This window comes from Ambystoma mexicanum, chromosome 1q (genome assembly GCF_040938575.1).
Source record: "Ambystoma mexicanum isolate Mex_15411 chromosome 1q, UKY_AmexF1_1, whole genome shotgun sequence".
NCBI classification, from domain to species: domain Eukaryota; kingdom Metazoa; phylum Chordata; class Amphibia; order Caudata; family Ambystomatidae; genus Ambystoma; species Ambystoma mexicanum.
Window position 1 is genome coordinate 1,388,735,049 of NC_090922.1, and position 22,813 is coordinate 1,388,757,861.

The following is a 22,813-nucleotide window of genomic DNA, read 5'->3' on the forward strand; positions in this document are numbered from 1 at the left end:
GACCCATTCATACTTGAGCCACAGAAAGATCAAGGGCAATGGTGGCAGGAATGGATGGAGGAGTTTGAAGGAATTTTGAAAGCGGTGGGAAACCAGGATGCCCAGAACAAAATGGACATATTTAAAAACTTGGTGGGAAAGGAAGTGAAGAGTATAATTGCAACTATTCCAAGTCAGGAAAGAACAACGTATCAAGCATTGATTTCTGTCATTGGTGAACGATTGATTGTTTCTTCAAATCGAGATTATGAGCATTACACATTTAACAAGTGAACACAGAAGCCACATGAAACAATTACGCAATTTGTGTTACGGTTACAGAAAAAAGCAGCATACTGTGTGTTCACACATTTTGGTAATGATGAGACGATAAGGCTAAGAATAACAGAAGGATGCACATCATCGCAACTCCAGAAACATCTCCTAAGAGTGCCTCTCCCTTTTAAAGAATTCTGGAATTGGCTAGGATATATGAAAGGGTTGAGGTGCAGCCAATTTGGGAATAAGAAGTGAGTTAAATGCCATGGTTGACTTCAAGATTAACTCACAGGAACAGTCGCGATTGTCAAACATGCCTTCCAGACAAAAGCATGGGATAGTGAAGGCAGAAGGAGACCAGAAAAATAGTGTTACAGATGTGGATCTGAGTTCCCACATAAAGGTCGGCGATGTCCTGCACTTGGTTGAATGTGTATCCGATGTGGTAAAGAAAACCATTTCAGGGTCATGTGCAGAGAGAGAGTGCTGTTATGGTCAGCATATAGGCCAGATGCACAGCTGATATCGAATAAGAGGGATGGCATAGTGAGGTCTCACAATACGAGGTCATATTGGGAAAGAGGGAATGTGTAACCCAATAGTCATGCAATGATACGTCTGGGATATGATAGCGTATCGCAATCATGCCGAAGAGGGGGTCAGGGGCAGAGTAGAGAAAGATACCAACATCAGCTCGAAACCTGTCCTTCTCGGATTGAATATCATATCCTTGTAAAAGGTGAAGGTGGGGAAGGGAAAAGTGAAGAAAGAAAGAAAGACAAAGGTTGGACAACTCGCAAAAGGAGAGCTGAAGAGAATCAGGTACAGATGTCAGTGGGTGAGACTATGCTGGGCTGACAGAAGCAGCGAAAGAGAATGGGCTCCGGTCATGAGACAGGGCCTCTAATAGTGACAGCTGTCAACAGGCACAAGGTTATGACCATGATGGATGATGGTGATATTGATAGGATATTCCAGGATGATTCAGAGGTAGAACTATATGAGGAAAGGAGGAATGAAGAAACACCTGTTGGCCTCATGTCACTTAAAGGTTCTGGACATTCTCCATCGTGTTTACATAGTGAAGAAGAAGATCAAGGGGCAACCGGAACAACTGGTCGTCTTCAGAGACCTATTCGAAAACCCTCCCATCTTATTGAGCAGATGTAGAAGTGGTCTTGCTGGACAGATGGAGAGGATGAACTCCTATGATAAGCAAGGGGGAGGTGTTATGGCTGAGTAGAATGTGGAATGTGGAAGGGAATGCAAAGGGGAGGAAAGAAGGTGGAAGGGAGCAGGAAGGGCAGTTGGGATATAGGAATAAAGGAGTTCAGATATGAAGACCGTCTCCTGTCATCATTTAATGTAGACATGCTACTTATAATTATGTAAAGGAGGTATGCAACAATGTGCACATATTACTGCTTTTGTCTTTTCTGCCAACAAGAGACATGTGCCTGACACTGCACCAACGAAAGATACCTGTTCCTAACCTTGCTTTGCCCCTCTACTCCATGAAAAATACACATGTGTGCAAATCACTGCTTTGGTCATCTCGTCCATTGAAAACGGGTGTGACAAACAAAGGACTGCTTTGGGCTTCTTCATTGGCCAAGTACACATCTGCCTAACATTTCTGTGGATTTCATCAAAAATAGATGTGTGTACCTAACACTGCTTTGGCTTTGTCCTCTGCCATCAAGAGACACGCGTGCCTGTCACTGCTTTAGACTTTTCCACCAATGGAAAACATGCGCCTAACATTGCTTTGGTCTTCACTGCACCAGCAAAAGGCACATTATCCTGAAAATGCTTTGGTCCTTTCTTCCATAAACAAAATACATATGTGGCAAAAACTGCTGTGGTTATTCACCTGCCAACAAAAGTGTTTCCACAAAGGAGACACAAATGGTTAGACCAAATCCATCTCCATCCCACAAACATGTTCTCCAATAGCCCCTGATTTAGTTCAGTGTGGACTAAAATGTATGAGCTAAACAGACAGCAGCAAATTTCTTTTGAAGAGCATGCCCTCAACATTTTAAAAACCACTTAACATTTTCAAATCCCCATAATTCTGAACTGTAAGGAGCAGCCACTAGACTTTGCCTGATCAATGCTCCGCAAGTTGCTCTCCGAACAAATTAATAATAATATACAATTAATAATATGTTGCAGACAATCCCGATTTGCCCGCGACTGTGATATGATGTGTGTCTTTACATGATCAAACCCTCCTGAGTATTTGTGTAAAAAAAAGCCTTATGTAACTATGGTCCCTTATTCTTTCCAATTTCTCCACCTTCAGCGATAAATGAAGTACAATTTCTCTTAGCCCGTTAATAAAGATCTTAGTCTTCCCGGCAGTAATAGGCATTTTTATCTTCCATAAAAGCCAAATAACAATCAAATGTTGTTATGCATAAAGAGTTCTACAAATCTGGACTATGTGGTCTACAGATTAATAAAGGGACTGGTGTCCTCACAGAGATGGAACTTTCAGGCCCACATCTGCCAGCTTTACTTGCAACAATTTTGTGTTGATGGAAAAGAGAAAGGGTGCCAAGGCACATCCTTGCCGAACACCCCCAGATGCTGGAAATTAATTGGTATACTGCCCGGAATACCACAGCTCACCTCGGTTCAGTGTATTTGAGTTGAATTAAACATAGCAAGGTGTTGATGCTGGTCAGACAGCACAATGAGCTGAGCACCTGTTTCTGACATCAGGTTTGAATCCCGGCAGGGCCAACTCAACCTTTCATCCTTCAGAGGTCGATAAATTGAGTACCACGCAATACCATGCTGTGGGATAATAATATCAACTGGTATCCCAGTGCTCAGATGCCTCCAGACTTGTAGCGCTATATAAAACTAGATATTATTATTATTATAAGGGTGGTGGCATCTTTAAGGCCTTCAGAGTCTTCCAAAGCTCTGATCGATTAATCATGATGAAAGCTGAGCTAAGATCCATAAACACCTCGTAGATTAGATCTTTAGTGCTGTGTTTAGGTAAATGTTAATCACCTCTTGCACAGTGTCTAGACCTTCACAATACACCACCCTGCGGTTCAGTAAAAATGTTGGTACATTAAAACCACACAGCTAGTCTTTGGTAAAATAACACAAAATAGTTTGAAAGAAGCATCTAATAAGAACATAGCATGATGATATTTTGGCACATTTCTGTCTAGCGTTATAAAAGTTGGGACAACAAGAGTTTGGAGCTAAAATTGCGGGATGAAGCCAGCCGCCCAGATTGCATTAAACAATCATGTAAGCAGGGGAACCCAAATATCGATACTATAATTGAAGAGAGCCATAGATAAGGATTCTGGGCTTGGGCTCTTATTAGAAGATTGTGGAAGTAAGATATTCATAAGCTCTTAACATACAGAATTCATAAACTGCAAGATATAAATCAGAGAAGTCAGAGCTAAAACAACCAAATTTACTGTCCAAACCTGTCACATCCAAATCCTAGAACTTTGAGAAGATGTCGATCCATGAAGAAGGCAGGGCATTAACCTCTTGCCTGGTTGCTTGCTGGGGGCTATATGCCTGCTCATTAAGTGAATACTGGAGGACAGTCGAAATTTATTTTTTTCATCTGATCAAGTTTTAAATGTTTTCACCACAGCACTATATTTGAGGGATAGCTGAAAATGTACATTTAAGATTCACTTTGATAACTCTCTCCCAGAAGAGTTGGTGTGCTTTGGCAGATGTGAGAGCCCTACATAAGGACAGTGTGACTTTCACATTCTCTTTGTTGGTTTTGTTAAACTGAAGCAGCTATGGTTTACAGACGAAGCCTGTTTTTGTAGAGTTTTCAGAGGTTTGCTCATCTTTTATAGATTCTGTTTGTTTGTAGGCTCCATTTGATTTTGTGTTGTTTTCCTTTTCAATGTTCTCATGTTCCTTTCCCTGTTCCTTTTACATTTTCTGTCACATCAAAATGTTATAATCCTAATCCCATTTGGCAGTGCGTTTGACCTACTAGAGTTTTTGTGACTTAATCATGTTCTAAAGCCTTCCACTAGTTGTTGTTTTTAACCCCACAGAATCTTTTTTCTTTCCAGTTTGTTTATTTGTTTATGAAACCTAAAATAAAGTTCAATTTGTGTCTGAACCACAGAATTCTATGCAAATCAATATGCCTGTCATAGTCAGTACTTGACTGTGTTGTTGTCTACAGTGTTAGTCTTGCATAAGAAAAAGGGATATTAAAATGATGAAGCAGGGCAGGGATTTGGATGTGGAAGAGGAGGTTGACTTTTTGTGGGATAAGGTCATTGATTACTGGGTGGAGGTTTCCGAGGGGAATGGCGTGCCTTGTTTGGTAATGAACCCCATTGGTCCCACACACTCGCAGTCCTAGCAGGTGTTGCTTGAGGTGAGGGCGTAATTAGGGGATGGCTCAGACAGTGGAGAAGAAACAGGGCTGACAGAGGATTTGTCACTGCCAGAAGGTATAGGAGGAGGCAGGGCCAACAACAGGGAGTTTGCTACTGTGACAGGAAGAGACAGCAAAGGGGGTGGTGAATTAGGCAGGTCGTGGCCACTAAAATAAAACACATTCACTTACAGCCACTTTCCATAATATGCTCCTGCCCACAAAGAAATAGGAAACCTTTTCTCTGCAACTAGTATTTGGTCTATCAACTGAAAGATCAGTCACTTGAAGCCACAGAATATAAACACCTCCTGCGCACAAGAACTATAATACATTTCCTCTGCAACTAGTATTCTGTATATAACTAAAAGATTGCACTATCACAGCCACTGAATACTGCCACTACTGACTACTAAGAAATGTAAGAGTTTCTCTGCAACTAGTTTTTGGTATTGGCACTATAAGATGGTAGGTTTACTAACAGCCACAGATTATAATTTCTTCCTGCCTACACATCAATATAAGACTTTTTCTCTGCAGCTAGTATTTGCTATGGGAACTGAAAGAATATCCACTCGTTTAGAGATTGTAAATACACTCTCTAACCTCGAAGAACTGTAAGATGTATTATTCAAAACTTTGCAAGCAACTAGTATTTGTCCAGTAAAATACGCACTTTTCCAGCCACTGAATGTAATCTAATCTTTTGCCTGACACCAATCAATTATGTGATGATCTTGCACTCACAAGAAATGGCACATCCATTTATGTCATGCAAGGTGATCACTGGGATGCAGTATAATCAGAGGTGGTGCAAGAACAATTGCCTATCCTATTTCACTATCGTACCTGCCTCCACTAAATCCTTTTTTAATGTTCTACCTGTGCCTCAACTAAAACCTATTTTCTCTACCAATCCCTCAAATAAAGACTGTTCCCTTAACTACTCCATCAATCTCCTGCCTTTGACTAACAAGACAGACCCTGAAACAGAAGCATGCATGCTCGATCTATACCATTGCAGCGTAAATCACCCAAAACACTTTGCCTGAAATACTGATAATGCACGGAAAAAATAACTTCACTTTAATAATAAAAAAATCACAATATTCAAGAAGGTTGGTTTATTTTCAAATAATATCGTGGGAATGGGAGATGTTGGCGCAGCATATTTGCTCGAAGTAGATTTCATTGAGTTTTTGTTACATGATTTTGTCCCAAATATATGTGGCGGAGGGTTTGGTATAGGGGACTACAGGGGGGCTATGAGGGGTCCCCCCCACATATATGTGTGGCAAAATCACCCATTAAAAATAAATTGATAAAATCAACTTCGAGAAAATAAATTCGACCAAATCACCTACAACCAATATCACAAGCTTACTTAATAGTTCAACATGAACGATTGTAGGAGCATGAAGCTGAGATTATTTTACAAATGAGCCTGATCTGTCACTCTCTTTCTCTCACTTTCTGCACCCTCTCTCCCTCCCTTTGTTTTGTCTCTTGCGCCCGGTCTTTTTCCGTGGGCAGGAGTCACGTGGTGAGGAATGCATTTGCCAAAGCCACGGCAACGGATGCGGACAGCGGTGCACGCATAGACAAAAAACACACATATCTGAAGGGAGGAGCTGCCATTTCATGTTTCTTAAAAGTAGAATGAGAGCAGCTCTGGCAGAGCCCTTCTTAGAGGTGGCATTTAGAGTTGGCATTTAGAGGCATACATTGTCAACATGGGTATCTTGCCGAAATGACCTTGTCACGCTCAAAGCACATTCTCTATATGGTGGTAGGTGTGGGAGGTGAGGTTAGGCACTGTGCTGAGTTACACAAATAGATAATGAGTTTTAATCTGAGCATAACACAAACCAAGAAGGAGACAAAATGGGGTGCGTTCCGGGTAAAACACACTATTAAACATGTATGCTATGATCATGTCAGTAGATAGTGTAATCTTAAAAAGAGCATTGCACTTGTCTTAGAGTGTAATCTTAAAAAGAGCATTGCTCTTGTCTTAGAGTGGAAAGCACTTTATCAAAACCTATAATAACATTCTATTTTCGGACAGGTTATCATTCCACGATGGACAGTCTGGTATACTCCTATAGTACTCTTTTACATTATATGGGATCAGCATCACAGATATCACCATTGAGAGCTGCTGAACATTAAGGAGACCTGATGTCCTGAGTAGAGTGCTCGAGGGCTCAGTTCAATGGCTCCCAGGATCTGCCAGAAGCAGAGCTAGCGCCACCCAATGAACGTTCTGGTGGCATCTCCCCTTGCTTTCTCACCGTCAAATTATGAGTGACTGACAAGCCACATAGAACAGAGGCGCAAAGCCATTGTGGCTGTTCAGCAGCGTGTCATGCCTGGTAGTCCCAAGGTACACCCTCTATCCCCTGAACCATGTCCAGGCTTGTGGATCCTTCGTATCATAGTAAGCACTAGAAACACCAATTTACAAAGTCGGACATAGCAAAGGTGGCCCCAACCACCATTATACATACCTTCTGCCATCGTGATACACTGCACTACCTTTGCCTGCAGTGCTGGCCTCTTTTCTGTGATGCTTTCATTGAACTGGCCTTGCCTATTTGCATTGTGTAGCTGCCACAATCTCTGTATCCAGAGGTAAAAGAGGCAGTGGCAGTGGTACAAAGGATATTGCCTAGGGTAACAGCTGCTCCCCAATTTCCATCCCAAGCCAGTGGGCAGATATACACATTACAGAATAAAGGAAAAAGAATGGACCACGAGGCACCCTGCAAGACAACAAAAGAGGTTCCAAGATGAAGCAGGGATTGCACCATAGTGCATCCACCCGGTCAGAATGGAATGGAGCCAAGAAAGGGTGTTGCCACTAATCCTGACCACCACTGTAAAAGCAGCAGATAGTTAACCGTACCAGACACTGTGGAGGTAGTTACTTAGATCAGCACAATGACACTGTAGCAATACTTGACAAATGATGTTGGTATATGGGCTTTAACAAATCCGTAAATGTCGTAACTTCTCCATGAGAGGGAGCCCATTTCCATGGGGCCAGTGAGGTGAGACTGCCACACGATAGTCTGAATTGCAGTGGTACTCAGCGGGAGGATCTCATGTGGAGGGAAGCCCCCAATGGGACCAGCGATGACTATTCAGAGAAAACGTGGTATAACCACCATACATAACCCCCATCTCACCCACTTACACTATGCAGACTCCTCGTGCTCCACACACTTGCATATTTCTCTGTAGGGTAGATAGTACCAATCCCTCTGGAAATACTGAGACGAGGAAGAGTATGGTTTGCCTAGGGAAGACACACTCAGAAACTGGGGAAAAGAAGAACACTGACAACCCAGTGGAGAGTGAGAGCCTCACACCTGAGACAAGGAGAAAGCACGGAGCAATATGGAATACCCCACAGAACAAACATGAACAGACTAGACAACCTGAACCAGCCGAAATGAAACAATCAATAAAAAGAGAAGAAGGACTTTTGGTCCAAGGGCTCTCTGGAGGAAGCGCAAAAGCAAGCAGAGAGCAGAAGTGAAGGCAGTAGAAGACCTGGATGCTGAGAAGGGAGCTGAAAGGAGTGGGGTCGGCCTTTGCCAAGAAGAAGAGATGACAAACCAGAGGAAAAAGGCTCCAGGTGTTCCTGAAGTATGGGGAGCACTGGCAGGAAGAAGATTGCTATGGCAGATTTGCTGCAAACCGAAGAAAGTCCAGGAGAGCTGGTGAGTCACGTGGATGACTGCAGGAGCTCAGAAGAGCCTGAACCCTTGCAGACCATGAGATAAAGTATGCAGGTTGCCACAAAGGCGCTGGGGGCAAAGAAAGCTGGTGGTAAATCAGAAGGGGTGAGAAAAGCCTGAAATACACAGTCTAGGACCCTCACTACCAGAGTGAAGAGACAAACATATATATTAGGCCACACAGTGCTTGGCAGGAAAATAAACCAAGTCTACCAGAACATCTAAGAATGGCGAGTCTGGGACTCACAGTCATATGAAAAAGAGCTTCACCCTTAATTTTCATAGTTATAGTACCTTGCAGGGTAGTGAACCAGGTCGGCTATGAAACCAGAAATTATAGGGAGACCAGAGAGTCAGGGTAAGGCAGTCATTCCCTCTAGTATATTTGTGAACATTGTGAGAAGCCAAGCGAACGGAGGCATTTCCTTGACATTCAAGAAGCCTGGAAGGAGCCAGGAAAGCCACAAGAAGGTAGGCTTTCTCTTGGCAGTGCAAGGATCTCAGAGAGAACCCGGGGATGAAAGTCAGTGCCCTGGTTATTTTGTGAAAAATGTGCAAAGCTAAAAGAAGGGAGGCATTCCATTGGCATTGCAAGCAACCTGGAAAGGGCCAGTAAAGCCACGAGAAGGAAGGCATTCTTTCTGCAGTACAAGGAGCCAAGTGAAAACCAGGGAAAGGGTGTAATCCCTCTGGCATGTTTGTGAACATTGTGAAAAGACAAGAGTAGTGAGGCATTCTCTTGACATTGCAAAAAGATTAGTGCCCAAGAGAAGGAAACTATTCTCTTGATATCAGGACTTTGAGTTGCAACTTTGTGTCTTTCAGAACCAGAGAACTTTTTGCTACTTTGGAACTTTGCTTTAAACTTTGAAAAAAATTGTGACTTGGGAAAGAGATCCATTCCTCTCTGATACATGCAACTGCGACTGTCCAGAAGAAGAGAGTCATTCCTCTGGATAAAGAGGACAGCAAATCCATATTAGTTTAGTTGTAAGTGAAAGGGTTGGAAATAGGTTTTTGGCACAGGTCAGGGGACTCATTTAGTTCTTGGACATTCTGACGGATTCCTTAGTTTTTGTTGAGGCAGGGAAACCCCTCTTAGAGTTAGGGCAAGATATAGATTTTCTTTTAATTTTCCAAATTAAAGTTTCTACCACCTGTGTGGCAGTCTCCTTACTTCTGCACCTCTTCAGGGCATATTATTGCACCACTAAGAATGTTGTGTGAGTAGAGGATCACATGACACCAATAAATTGTGTACAGCTATTAGATTTATTTTTCAATGCTTGTTTTCTACGCTATGGCATTTAAGGCAGGTAGAAACATTGTTTTGTAAGCAGCAACACGATAATATTGTTCTTCACTTCTTCAAAGGAATATAGACAAAGAGGATAGCTATGGGGCAAGATGATTGTCTGGGATACAAGACTACATTGGGCCACATGGTCTTAATAACAGGTTCCGCACTTATTGGCCAGAGTCTGGCATGGAACGCGATATAAGAAACCAATTAAATTTTTAGTTTTTCGGTTTTTATCATTGATTATGTATTTTGTTGATACATAACAATTTTAGATTCATGAAGTAGTGATCTATAATTGCATTTTATGAGTTTTATTCGGCTTTGAGATGAGACTGTACCCATTTGTATGTTGCCAATTTATACATGTTCCCTTAATTTGCTTTACTTAGAGGAAACGACCTTCAGATGGTGACTGAAAGAAAAATCACAGAAAATAACGAGGTGATGTCCAATGGAACAGAAGGACACTATTCGACAATTCTGCAGTTCAGGTTTGTGGCTTATTTGTTGAGCTAAGTTTGAATGAGTGCTTTATTTATTGCACGTATCTTGTTACTTTGCCTGCAAATGTGGGAAGTGGGGCCCCTTTATTGGGACAGCCATCCCCCTCGATGTGGTGCTTTATCTCAACATGGGAAGTATCATAAAAAATATTTCTTCAGAATCAACAGTGTCTTCAATTATTTACAGCGTTTCTCCTTCTTTGAACTTGTATGCGTGTATCCTCAAAAGGTAACTTTATTTTGCTCCTGTCTGGATCCCACCCCATTACCCAATTAAATATAAAGATATCATACACAACAGGTGAATTTCTAGCCACTACAAGAATCAAGAGAAATCGTTCCTTGAGGGAACCCACCAGCCCATTTTCCTTTTTATTTGTCCATGTGCAATATTTACTGTACACTTTTTCCTTCCTCCCAACCCACAACATATACCTGTTTCCTGCCCACTCTCCATACACATATTCTTCAATCGGTACATCTTCCACTCGATTTATCTTGTTTTATCTTATTCCGCTTCCACTGACTTTCTTTAAGCTCAGCCCATTTTATTTGTCTTTTGGGCTGCTTTGCAGCAGGTTCTCGGGCCCTTTACAAATAGGCCAGTCCTTTTAAGTTCATTGTTCATTTCATCCTAAAGTACTTGAATTTCTCACTCTTCTTTATTGGAAGTCAAATAGTCATTTGGGGGGGGCATTCGATTGTTTTTGGGGAACACAACGATGGGGTAGTCTCGTAGGACCAATTTCTAAACATAAAGCAACTGTAACTGGGCACCTGGCCGGGTCCCTCGATCTTTTCTCTCTGCTCTCAGGATTGGTTGCCAACAATCACCTGGTGTGTAGATATCTCCCATCCACCTGTAATATTAAACTGAATGAGTCTCTTTCGAAAAATAAGTGTGTTTTTATCGTCAGTAGTGTCTCCTCAAACCCAGTCCTTAAAATACCTACATGTTTTTAAACACTCCTGCCTCCTAAACAATTTCTACTTAATTTCTCTTTTTCTAATATAGTAGGATGGCTGCTCCTTTATCTCTCTTTTTGCACATCTTGGTGTTACTTTATACTAAATACATACTGGCTGATACCGGGATTGGCTATGATCTAAGGTCATAAAAGATGTCAAATTTTTACTTTTCTGCATTGCCCAATTTTTCATGGGCCTTCTTTTCTTTAAATAACTGCATAAAATACTAAAGGAAACTTTTCCTCTGTGGTTGTCCTTCTCAAACCAAAGAGTCAGGCGGTCTCCATTTTAATGAAAATAATAAACAACAAGACAGATAACATAACAAATTCAAAACATATGCTCAAAAAAGGATGTGTTTTCTTCAATCACTCACCTTCTGTCTTCTTGGTGCATCCGTAGCTGAAGAAGACGAAGACGCTTCTTTGTATTCTTGCTCCCTGCAGAAATCTAAATAGAGGCAAAGTAATATTGGAACTGGCAATGTGGTCACGTATTTCCTTTGCTTATTTCTCAAAATAGTTTTACTGAGATCATCTCTTTAGCATTCTCAGCCCACTGAACTGTAAGCTGCTCTTCTGCAAAGTAAAAATTGTTGGTGCTCATTTAAATGATTTATCATCAATGTAGCAATCAAGCCTGTCTTTCTTTAGTTTTTCTACCATGCTGAACATGTTCTCTGTACTTTTGTGCTATTTAGACTGTATCCCTTACTGCCTTTTTTCTGTACTTACCTGGGTTCTCTTACTCCTAATAATGATCAATAGTTTGTTCACATACTTGTTGTGTGAACTTGGTAATTACCTTTTCATTTTCTACTTGTCCATTAATACCTTCCTTTGTCATAATATAATTTTTCTTCCCATTATTTCTATACTCTGCTAAGGCCATTTAGACATTCCTCCCGTGCTCAACAATTACAATAATTTTCATCTGTAGAACATAAATCAACGCCATCATATTTATTCAAACAATGTTTTTGTTACTTACTCTCATATGTTCTTTGATATAGTTCTCAAAAATCATCTCATATTATCAAATCAATCTTAGTCATCTTTGGCATTTCATTAATTATATTTAATTTTTTATTAAAATTCATTACAGTACTCAATTATAACAAGCACTATCAATTGTGCTCTTTCTTTACAAATCTGGATATCTGATCCATTTGTGCTTTTCGCTGTTTTAATATCCATTCATTCATTTATTTATGAATTTATTTATTTATTTATTTCACCTTCTAAATTGTCATTCATCTCTTAATTTTGAACTTCTTACTTCTGCACTTTCATCCTTATCTGTTTATGATTTGCTTATATGAATTAGTCTAATTACAATGCAAACCCTCATATGTTTCATATTATAATCCCTTTCATATGTATACTTTTTCATTTTGTTCCCCTATTTGTTTCAATAAATCCATATCATAAGGGCCTGCGGTCCACGGGACATTTGGCACTTTCTCCAAGTCTTTCTGAAAATACACTGAGCGTTGCTGCATCATTGCCATATGCTATAAGATTTTCCCTTTTCTCTTTTAGTATGTGATGCTCCTAAAGAAACACTACTTCATCATTTGTTTAGTGTTCTCTAAATATGTCATCCTCAATGACGTCAATCAACCTAGACCCTTCTTCAAGAGCTATCACTGTCCTCCATTGTCTACTCTCATCATCCATTCCTTCGAGCATTGTCACATCCTTCCATACTAAGGCTGCTTTTAATTCTGTGAGGATAGCCTGTCCCCCCCTCTTTGTCCATGGGTATTCGTGATTTTAAGCACAAATTCATCAAATATTCCCACAATTTACTCAACTAGGCCGAATAATCATGTTATTAGACTGCTGACCTTATGATTTAAAAAAGCTTTACTGAAACACCTTGCAGAGCCACTTGCCCTTTGTATGCCAATATAACTTCACCAGCGTTCAAATGGTGCATTCCAGAAGTGGAACACACTACCCCTTGATCAATAAATAAAATCATCATTTTAAGGTTTTTCATCCAATCACTTCCCAGAATATTGACTGGTGCCTGTCACAAATATAACAAAGCTTCAGTCATGTCACACTCTCCGATAGAGACTGGTATTTCATCAATAAAAGGAACTCAACCAATAGCTCCAAAAATAAACCTGATCACCCATGGCAATTCCCACCATGGACATCTTTCCTCCTTCGTTCATGGACGTGCAGTCCCAGTGTCTACCAATAGATTAAACATTTCTCCTCCTATCGTCACATTACCCCTTGGCTCCTCTTTGGAGTCTAATATCTCTGATAATTCTAAATACATCAAGTCATCCTGTGAGTTATCCTATTGTGGGTGCATTCATACCCCTGTTCCTGTGAAAGGATTTCCTCCTACCATAGTAGCACCTCCTATTCTGGGTGGCAATAGCTCTTCTGTGTTTGCATATTGCTGAATCTGCATGGGGGCTCACTGCAATTGCCCCTGTAGTGAATTCATTTTGTGCTGGCTCTAGCTGCTGTACCTGTTGCACTCTCAGCGCTTGTGTCTGGTGCAATGTCTGATCCTGGCAAACCCTTCCCTAACTTGTGAGCTATATGCTGGAGAATAAGCTGCCCCCCCCCTTGAGAATTATCCATTTTTATACATATCCTTGGTTCCCGTATTTGCAAACAATGTGCCCTTTCATTCATATGTCCAATATACAGGAGGAACCCTTCTAACTAGTCCCCCTTGGTTAAATCTTCCTTGCATATTCTGACTCTTGTTCGGCATATTCTTAAACATGCTTTGATTATTCCAAAAAAACACCTCTTTCTTTATTTCCCATTCCTCTGCCTTGTGGCGCAAATCCATTCCCGCCTTGGCCCATATGGCACTGATTATTCGCCTGTGATGGACCCACTGCTTGCTGTAGCCCCAATCCTTCTCCACTCATCAATACTGCCCCTTCAATGGCATATTTTGACAATGTTTTCTGATCTAATTTGGCTTCCTAAATTTTTCCTAACATCGTCTTTTTTCCTGTTTTTCTACTGCAACAGCTGACAGTGATGCAACTGTATTTTAAGCCTCAATTTCACTTCCATTCCCTCTTGCTTCCCCATGTGCCTCTGTACCTGCCCAGGCAATCCCTGACATAAAATGTGGTAAAATACTGCCACTGTTTTCACCTCTGCTCGCACTCTTCAAGCGGAATATAAACATGCAGATCTTCATCCTCTTTAAAAGGGAAATCTAACTTCCTTCACATCATATTTTAGCAAAACATAATATCGCTAACTGGTGTCCCTAATATAAAGCAAAAGCATCCTGTATATATGTGCGTGTGCAATATTCAATTCCTTCTTCCGACCACCTATATGTGCCTTTTGTGTGCATTGATCCTGCAATCCATTGATTGCCTGTACTTCCACAAGATCATGTGTGTATGTGTGTATGCATGCCTTCTCATGTGTGTGTGCATGCATGTGTGTATGCATGTGTGTATGTGTGCATGCATGTGTGTATGTATGTGTATGTGTGTATGTGTATGCATGAGTGGGTATATATGTGTGTGTGTGTGTGCATGTGCGTGTGTGTGCATGTGTGCCTGTGTGTGCATGTGAGTATGTGTGAATTCATGTGCATGTATGTGTGGTTGTGTCACTCCCCCTCTTCTTGTAAGCATATCATTACAGAGTTTATAACCTTAATCATTTCTATTTCTTTTCCCAATAAATCAATTCTTCACATATAATAATACTCCATAGTGTGCTCAATAATTGTGCCAAGCCTTCTTCATTCTTCTTTGCCAGTGCCTCAGCCTGCTCGTACCTTTCTCATAAATCCATTTTACTTGAACAAACCCCACAATGCACTCCTTTTCTTGAAAATCATACTAATCAAGGTGTGTGCATCTATAAAAAATACTCCTCTGACCTAATGTTTTCTCAATAAATGTGTTTAAATATATCATGCCTCTTGTCCACATTGTGTGTGACCTTAGCAACAGTGCACTTTGCGAGCGGTTCCCCTCATTACTTACTGCTTCCCTAGTTTTAAAGACTAAATTTGCCATCAGGCTTTACATATAAGATCAACAATTTCATACAATAATACATTTCATCATATCACAAAGGGTCTAAAACCGATAGCAACCTCGAAGAGAATTAAAATACCTACATCCAAATTTTATTTTAAAAAAACGTGCCACCAGACAGTTCCATTAAAATAAATAAAACAACTTCAGAATACTGACCGTTTCCTAGCATTAAAGCTTGCCATGTGTTATACATATTAACATTATTATGAGTATTATCATAAGCCTTCAAAAATGTGACTCCTAAAAAGTTCAGGCTTTCACAATGACATATTAAATGCTCAGCAGTTTCTATGGTTAAAATCCCACACAGTCTACAGTATCAAATTCTTTTAGGAATTCCCAATTTCGCTCCTAATATTTCCAGCGTGTCTCGCATATTACATTTAAATAGCAAATACTGCCCTATGTTTCCACAATCAGGGAAAGCCACTTGGTACATTGGCGTCATTATATTTGTGGACCAAAATTCCAAAAAAAGGCAGCTGTTCACTTTAGTCGCCAAATTAAAAATATCACGTTCTTGTGCCAAATTAAATATAGATTTCAGTAGACGTTTAGTTTTGGCATGGGTATTTTGTAGACATGGATATGCGTTTTCTTTAGCCAATTTATGGTATACCTTGCATATCACAAATACACTACCAGCATCTAACAGAAATGCTTTTGTTTCAATGCTTTTCATTAGTTCCACAAAAAAAGTATTATTAGCTAAAGTGCATAATTTCACATAAAACATAGCATTTTATATTCTAAAATGTCTGTGGTACCCCTGAGATAACATTCTAATAAAAGGTATTCTATAGATACTGATTTGGGCATTCCGAATGAAATCTTCAATAATTTCACTTCAAACCAGTTTTTTTCATTGGTATGTCTTGTTCCCCATATTTCTGTTGCATACGATTTGTATAGGAGCAGTATGCTGTTGACCGAGAAGCCACCTTGTTTACCAATAAAATGACTTTATGACATCACTATTTTCAAACATTTCATTTTTGTCTCTAGCCAAGGCTGCTTCCAACTGACCCTCTCGTCAATCATTACACCTAAATATTTATAACATGTTAATACCTTTATGATTTGGTCCATAATCGTCAATCTATACTTATTAAACCCAAAACCTTTGGCCTTGTCTATGAATGGTATAATTTTAGTCTTACTCAGACCATTCAATTTTGCAAAGTTTTCCAAGGCCATCAGTTTGTTTTGGAGGCCTTTGGGGGAGTAATCTAGAAGTAGCAGGTTGTCTGCATAACCCAGCCATCCCAGTCTGAAGGTGCCTAGTTTAATATCATCTGCTAATGTGGTCTGGGTATTTGCCATACAGTAATACAGTAAATATAAATTACATAATTTAGCTGCCAGTATGCAGCCCTGCTTGACCCCTCTCGTAGTTTTCATGGAGGAAGATCCTTTTCTTTCTTTATCAAGGTGCATTCTTACAGTGGTTTCCGTGTAGAGTAATTGAATCATGCCTAGTAAGCTAGCCGGTATTCCCCAAGCTTTCAGTTTCGCCCATATTACTCCCGTATAATGGTGTCGAAAGCTGCTGTAAAATCTATAAACGCAGCATATACAGGGATATTACGAACTTTCCACGAATATTCAATGGCTGTTACTAAATTGACTATATTGTGTGTGGTGGAAGATTGCTTTCTAAAACCAGATTGATTAGCTGGCGGTATATTAAATTCATCAATCCACTGGTTTAATTCAATCAAAAGAATTTTGGTGAAATTCTTTGCAGGGATATCTAGCATGGCTAGCAGCCTGTAATTTCCAGGAACTTTCCATGAGCCTTTTTTGTGCACCAGGAGAATTATACTCTCTCTCCAGGATGAACGTATTTTCCCATGTTCACCAATCCATTGGAACAGAATATTTAATGCAGTTGCCCATTTCACCGGAGACATCCTCATCAGGGCATTGCAAGTGCCATCTGGGCCTCCTGCTCTAGAAATTCTTCAGATTCTTGATCGGATTGAGCAAGTCGTTAAGGGTATATTTGCTTTTCCAGGGGACAAAGATACCCTCTGTATTAGTATCACTGGATATAGAGGCACCTAATGTTTTTACAACATGTATTATCCAATCTTTCTCTGCCACACTATTTATGGGGAGTTTTGTTTTCTTGGTACCATTAATTACCACCCAAATTCCTTTGCTGTTGTTATTCTTCGCAAATAGTGCTATGCTATGCCATATTTCATTAGCTTTTTGTGTTCGATGGCATCAAAGCCATATCCGGTTTGTTTTTTTAGCTAATCTAATTCTCTGCAAGGCATCTTTGTTACTGCTATTCTTAAGTTCTCTGATTGCAGCTCTAGTGAGAGTTACCACATGTTTTCCATGACATGATTAGGTCGATATCATCGATTCTACTGGCAACCACTACCAATAGCCATTAGTCTGAGGCACACCATCTTCAGCCGGCTTAGACATACTTCTCGAAACACTGTTAACTATCGCTAGCTGGTCTTTTACTATTAGCTTAATTACTCCTTCTTTCATAGGAATCTGTGTAGTGTGTGAATTGCCTAGCCTCCCAATATTCAGAGGATTTTTGGGATATTTAATTAGAGGCATCATGGTTTCTGTACACGTATACCCCAGCTTTTCAAATAGGTTACCATGGATTAGAATATATTCATTGGTCAATTTATAGGTATACCATACATTAGTAATTACATCAGTGGAATGGAGGTTACCATGTGTAGTGGAACTATAGATCTAAATAGTTCCAAGAATGCCTTTCTCATGTGTTTGAGAAACACTGTCCTCTGATAAATGTTATTCTCTTCACCCACATGTGTCCTTTACTTGTTCCCCGAAGCAGCCATAATCAAAGGCAAACAACTGCACCAGGGCCCAGGATTGCAAACTCTCTTGCCACGTCTTGGGCAAAGACTCATGACTTACTTGCTCTCTCATCATTTTCCCTCCTCACCCCCATGACTGTCTTCCTACAATACTCTGCTTTATAAAGGAAACTTGAAAAGTACAAATACCATAGTGTCTCTCAAATATATAAATCCATATAGAACTATGTTAGGCAAAAGATTCACAATTGTGGAATTATCCCCCCTCATCTGACTGGGAGACTACAAATACCAGAATGCAATTCAGAAAAAGACAAACAAATGCAATACTTCCAAAGACAGTAGCACAGTTTAAAAAATAATGTGGATGCTTTGTGTTTTCTTAGTGTGTTATGAGATATTTAACACAAAGAAAAAAAAGAAAACACATGGCATCCAGGACTGTGGAATGTGGACTGTGATGCACTAACCGGGACCAACCCTGCTTAGCTTCAAAGCGAGGAAGGGGCCTGCTTCCTCAGACCATGTTGCTCTAAGTGGTCTTGTAAAATGAGCTCATTTATTATGCAACATGGCCTGAGGGTACCAGCCACTGCATTGCTTTGAAGCTAAGTGGGGTCAGTCCTGGTTACTGCATGGATGGGAGTCGCGGATGCCTATTGTTTCACTGGCTGAGGCCAGAGATTATTCACCCCCAGCGTCACTGTAGCTGTAAAAATATTTATTTTCTATTTGTTTTGCTTTCTTCCCCCCACCAAGCCCTCACTAAGTTCCCACCTAAGCTGCGCCAGCTCCCCCTACTCACCAGATGGCCTCCTCACATTCCCTGCCCTCTCCCATTCCACACACAAAACACACAGTTTCTTTGACGCAGTTTGCTTTGTGATATCAGCTATTCCCGGATATAGCCAACATTACAGAAAAGCTTTGTGTTGCAAACTCAGTCCCTAGACCCCTCCAATTCTCAAATGTCACTTAGTGTCCTTTAGCCACCCGCTCACTCTAGACTGAAGACAATTGCATGTTTTTGAACCTGCACGTGGCTTTTTTCCTGTATTTTATTTTCCCATAACCTCGGCTACATCCGCGGCTATCTCTCGCATTGAGCAAAAACAAAAATGGTGACTGTTTCATTTCTAAAGAAATCCGGTTTTGGAAATTTAGACGAGGGGGCATCTCCTTGTCCATCAAATATTTAAAGAACTACTGCATGGAATAATCCCAAACCATAAAATGGGCTCCAGTAAATGCTTCCTGCCCAAGTTATTTTGGACGTGGTCCAAATCCAAAAGGGAATGGAAAGTGGCCTGCAAATTTGATTTCTTAATTTTTTTGTCTTATAAATACCTTTTTCATTTTTTCTTTCCCAAACATTGCAATTGGGGGTAGGGGGACATCCCTAATTGACTTCAAAATTTCGGCTAAATCCGTCACACAAATCAAAAGTTATTAGCAATAGAATTTGTTATGGTTCCTGTGGGAGCACAACTCACCTTAAATATAGGGTTGCGACCACCACCGTATAATATATATAGTCATGTTTTTAAACAGACTTAATGTTATGTTGTCCAGTTCAGCACGCTCATTTATTATTTCACTATAAACATGACAAAAACATTTTCAGATCTCTTGCAGTTGCAATTATTGATTAAATGCAGCTCAAGTTCTTGACATACAAGTGCAGCTTTCTGGGTTTGGGCATAATATTAAAGGATAGTTCCGGGACTTTTTTTTTATTGTCCCTACGGTTCGGCCATGTGTTTTTAAGCATAAATCGGTAGATCGTAGAAAACTTTCCTATGGACCTTACCCGACTTTTCGTCCATTAACGCACTCGAAATCAGCCGCCATTTTCTGATAATCCTATCATTTCCCCCCATCGCCCTGGCTCACCTGCTTTTGCGGCACTAAATCAAATCCCCCGCCCCTGAAACAGACTTTATCAAAACATTCATATTCCCCGCCTCTATCCGTGACGTGACTGTGCTGCGTAGGCAAACGCGCCCAGGCGTCTTCTACGCGACTACACACAGAACCCGGAAACCAACACAGATTAGCTCACAACACAGCGCGCCACAATTCGGAATATGAAACTGTACTTTTAAATCAAACCGCAAGATTGTAAATTTGGTAAAGTACATTTATTTGACATCAAATGTTTAGAGAATATTCAGCGATTTGCATTTTTATTTGCTCACGTTCCAAAAAGTTCGTTTTGAGGCACGCGATGTTCCTTTGCTGTACACAGGGTCTTAGATCATCTCACAATACAGCGCCACAATTCAGAATATGAAACTGTGGTTTAAAAGCAAACGGCAAGATTGTCCATTTGGCAAAGTAGATTTATTGGACATCAAATGTTTAGAGAATATTGTGCGATTTGCATTTTTCTTTGCTCTCGATCCAAAATAGTTTGTCTTGAGGCAAGCGATGTTCGTGTGCAGTACACAGGGTGTTGGTTTACGATAAAATAAGCTCTTCGGTCGCACTGATAATCGCATGGCTGTTCCAACAACGAGGCACTAGGCCACCACAACGGTCTGTATGTTGCATCTAGCCGTTAGTACCGCGTAAGGGCATACTTGTACTTGGCGATCGTCCCATAAAAGGGTCAGGGTGGTAACGTTGTTCACGCGGAGAAGCAACTGGCGGTTATAAAAGCCATCCGCCGGTGTTTGGTACTCGTGACACATACAATAATGAAGGATGTACCTGTTTTAAAAACATAAAAAATGAAAGTAGTCTCACCATCAGATCTTTATTAAAATTATTCATTTTATATATTAGGTCGGGAAATTATTTCATAGCTAGGACAGTGCAACTGGGTATTATACGTCAAGGGGGGGCTGCAGGATACTGAGACAGTCCCCCAGTGCAGGGGTTGACAGGGAGGCAGTGCAGGTGGAGAGTGGAAGGGCCCAGGACCGAGGTCGCAGACAGTGAACCAGTTGTAGCAGGGGAGAGGGAGAGAGAAAGCAAAAGCAAAGAGGAAGGTTTTGAGGTGCTTCCGTAAAAGGAGATGGTTCTCCTCAAGATAGTGCGCGGTACAAAACAATATGCCACATAGAACGAACAAGTACAACTTAACCCGTCTTTAAAGCTACTGTATAGTAATTAAATTGTGGTATAAACTCATCTAAAGAGTTACTTACATTATATTTGCATTTTCCATTGTGTCTGTGCGTAGGGCAGCCCCGAAATACCACTCCTTCTATGCCGACGTTATTTCTTCTAATGAACGAACATTAAATGGCTTTCGTTTCTGAAATTATATTCATTATCGTTTCTTACGTTATTGCCCCACACCCCCAAAAAGAAGTCTTTCGGGATGGTCCCGGCCTGTAAAGGTCAAATAACAATAGAACCTTATACTGAGTCGTGGGCCATTCCGGCACCCGAGCAAAAAATCAAAGCAGCTGACCTTCACTTTGAACGAGCACACATTCCTAGTTAGCTACATTCAGTCTAAGGCCATCTCACAGGACTTGAAATTTACACTCCATCTTTGCATTTTGTCTGCGTGCATTTGCAGCCCCAGAGAACCATAAATACGGAGACATTCTATATTTTTTGAAAAATGATTTATATTACTGTTTGGTTTAATTTAATGCGCAAATGAACAAGGTTGGATAGACACATTGCATGTACACTGAGCAATCACTTTTATTTACACAATACATAGCTACACATATTCAATGGGCCTGCGACATGAGGAGACTCGAGAGAACAGACAATCAAATTACAATCATTTAAACCGTGATGTGTATTTCTCAATGAGCTCTTCTTTAGGTGGACATGGAACAGAGGCAATGTTGGGTGGCAATGCAGTTGTCCCCTGCACAGGTTCGTTCACAACTCCATGTATGTGCCTATCTAGGACATCAACAATAAGTCTCTCAATAAACTCATATTGCATATCCTGAAACACTGGTTTGATCACCCATTGTTTACTTCTTTTAGTGAAGTCCTTATTGTAGCGAAGCGTCCCTAAAGTTCCGGTCGTCCTACTTTGTTGACGGCCAACATTATTGTTATGTGCCAAGACCGCTAGAAGAGTCCGATTTATCATGCCCTCCATGCCAAAATGCAATCGTTTTGGCCTGTACTTTAGGCACATATTGTGGAACACCTCCAAATCTCCTGTGTGGCAGAATTCCGTGAGTCCCCTCAAATCTCTTGTTATAGTTTTATCAAATACAATCTTTTCAATGGCTTTGTGAGTGGGTGATGAAGGAATCAACCACTTCTTCTTCCGTGCCTCCTCTGTGGACAAATGGCCATGTTCACAATTGTGGAAATGTTGGTTTGTGGTCCAGCGGTGAACGTTGCTACAGTGTAGCATTACTGACCGCCATTTTTCCAGTAGAATTTCCAACGACCCTCCACATGTTTTTGAGCTCCACCAAAGATGGTTGCTGATTGACTTGGACCACTGTGAAATACCTTGCATATCTTTTTTTTTACCTGCAGCGGACATTTTTTTATTGATTGTTTTTGCAAGATGCCAAACGTCAAATTGGTGATTTATATTTTTGTACTCTTCTCTCATTGTCTTGGCAATTGAAACGTGTCTGTCCGTGGCTATCAGGTCGATCACCATTCCCCGCGATTGTAGTTCTTGCAATGATGCTACAAAGCCAACTTTCTCCATGGCCACTGAGGATGTACTTTGTGACACCTGCACGACCACCGAACTCACAATTTTCTTACTTTCCATGTCCTGAAAGTGGTAGGTGCAGTACTTGGCTGAAAATCCTGGGCT

General features: G+C 40.6%; 1 protein-coding gene across 1 annotated transcript in view; it reads left to right on the top strand.

Annotated features, from left to right (window-relative positions):
- Positions 1 to 22,813, top strand: part of PDZK1IP1 (PDZK1 interacting protein 1) — a 175,268-nt gene that overhangs the window by 124,025 nt on the left and 28,430 nt on the right. The window contains exon 3 of the mRNA XM_069635393.1: positions 10,096 to 10,197. Within this exon, the coding sequence (XP_069491494.1) occupies positions 10,096 to 10,197 (102 nt within the window). The remainder of the gene's footprint in view (positions 1 to 10,095; positions 10,198 to 22,813) is intronic.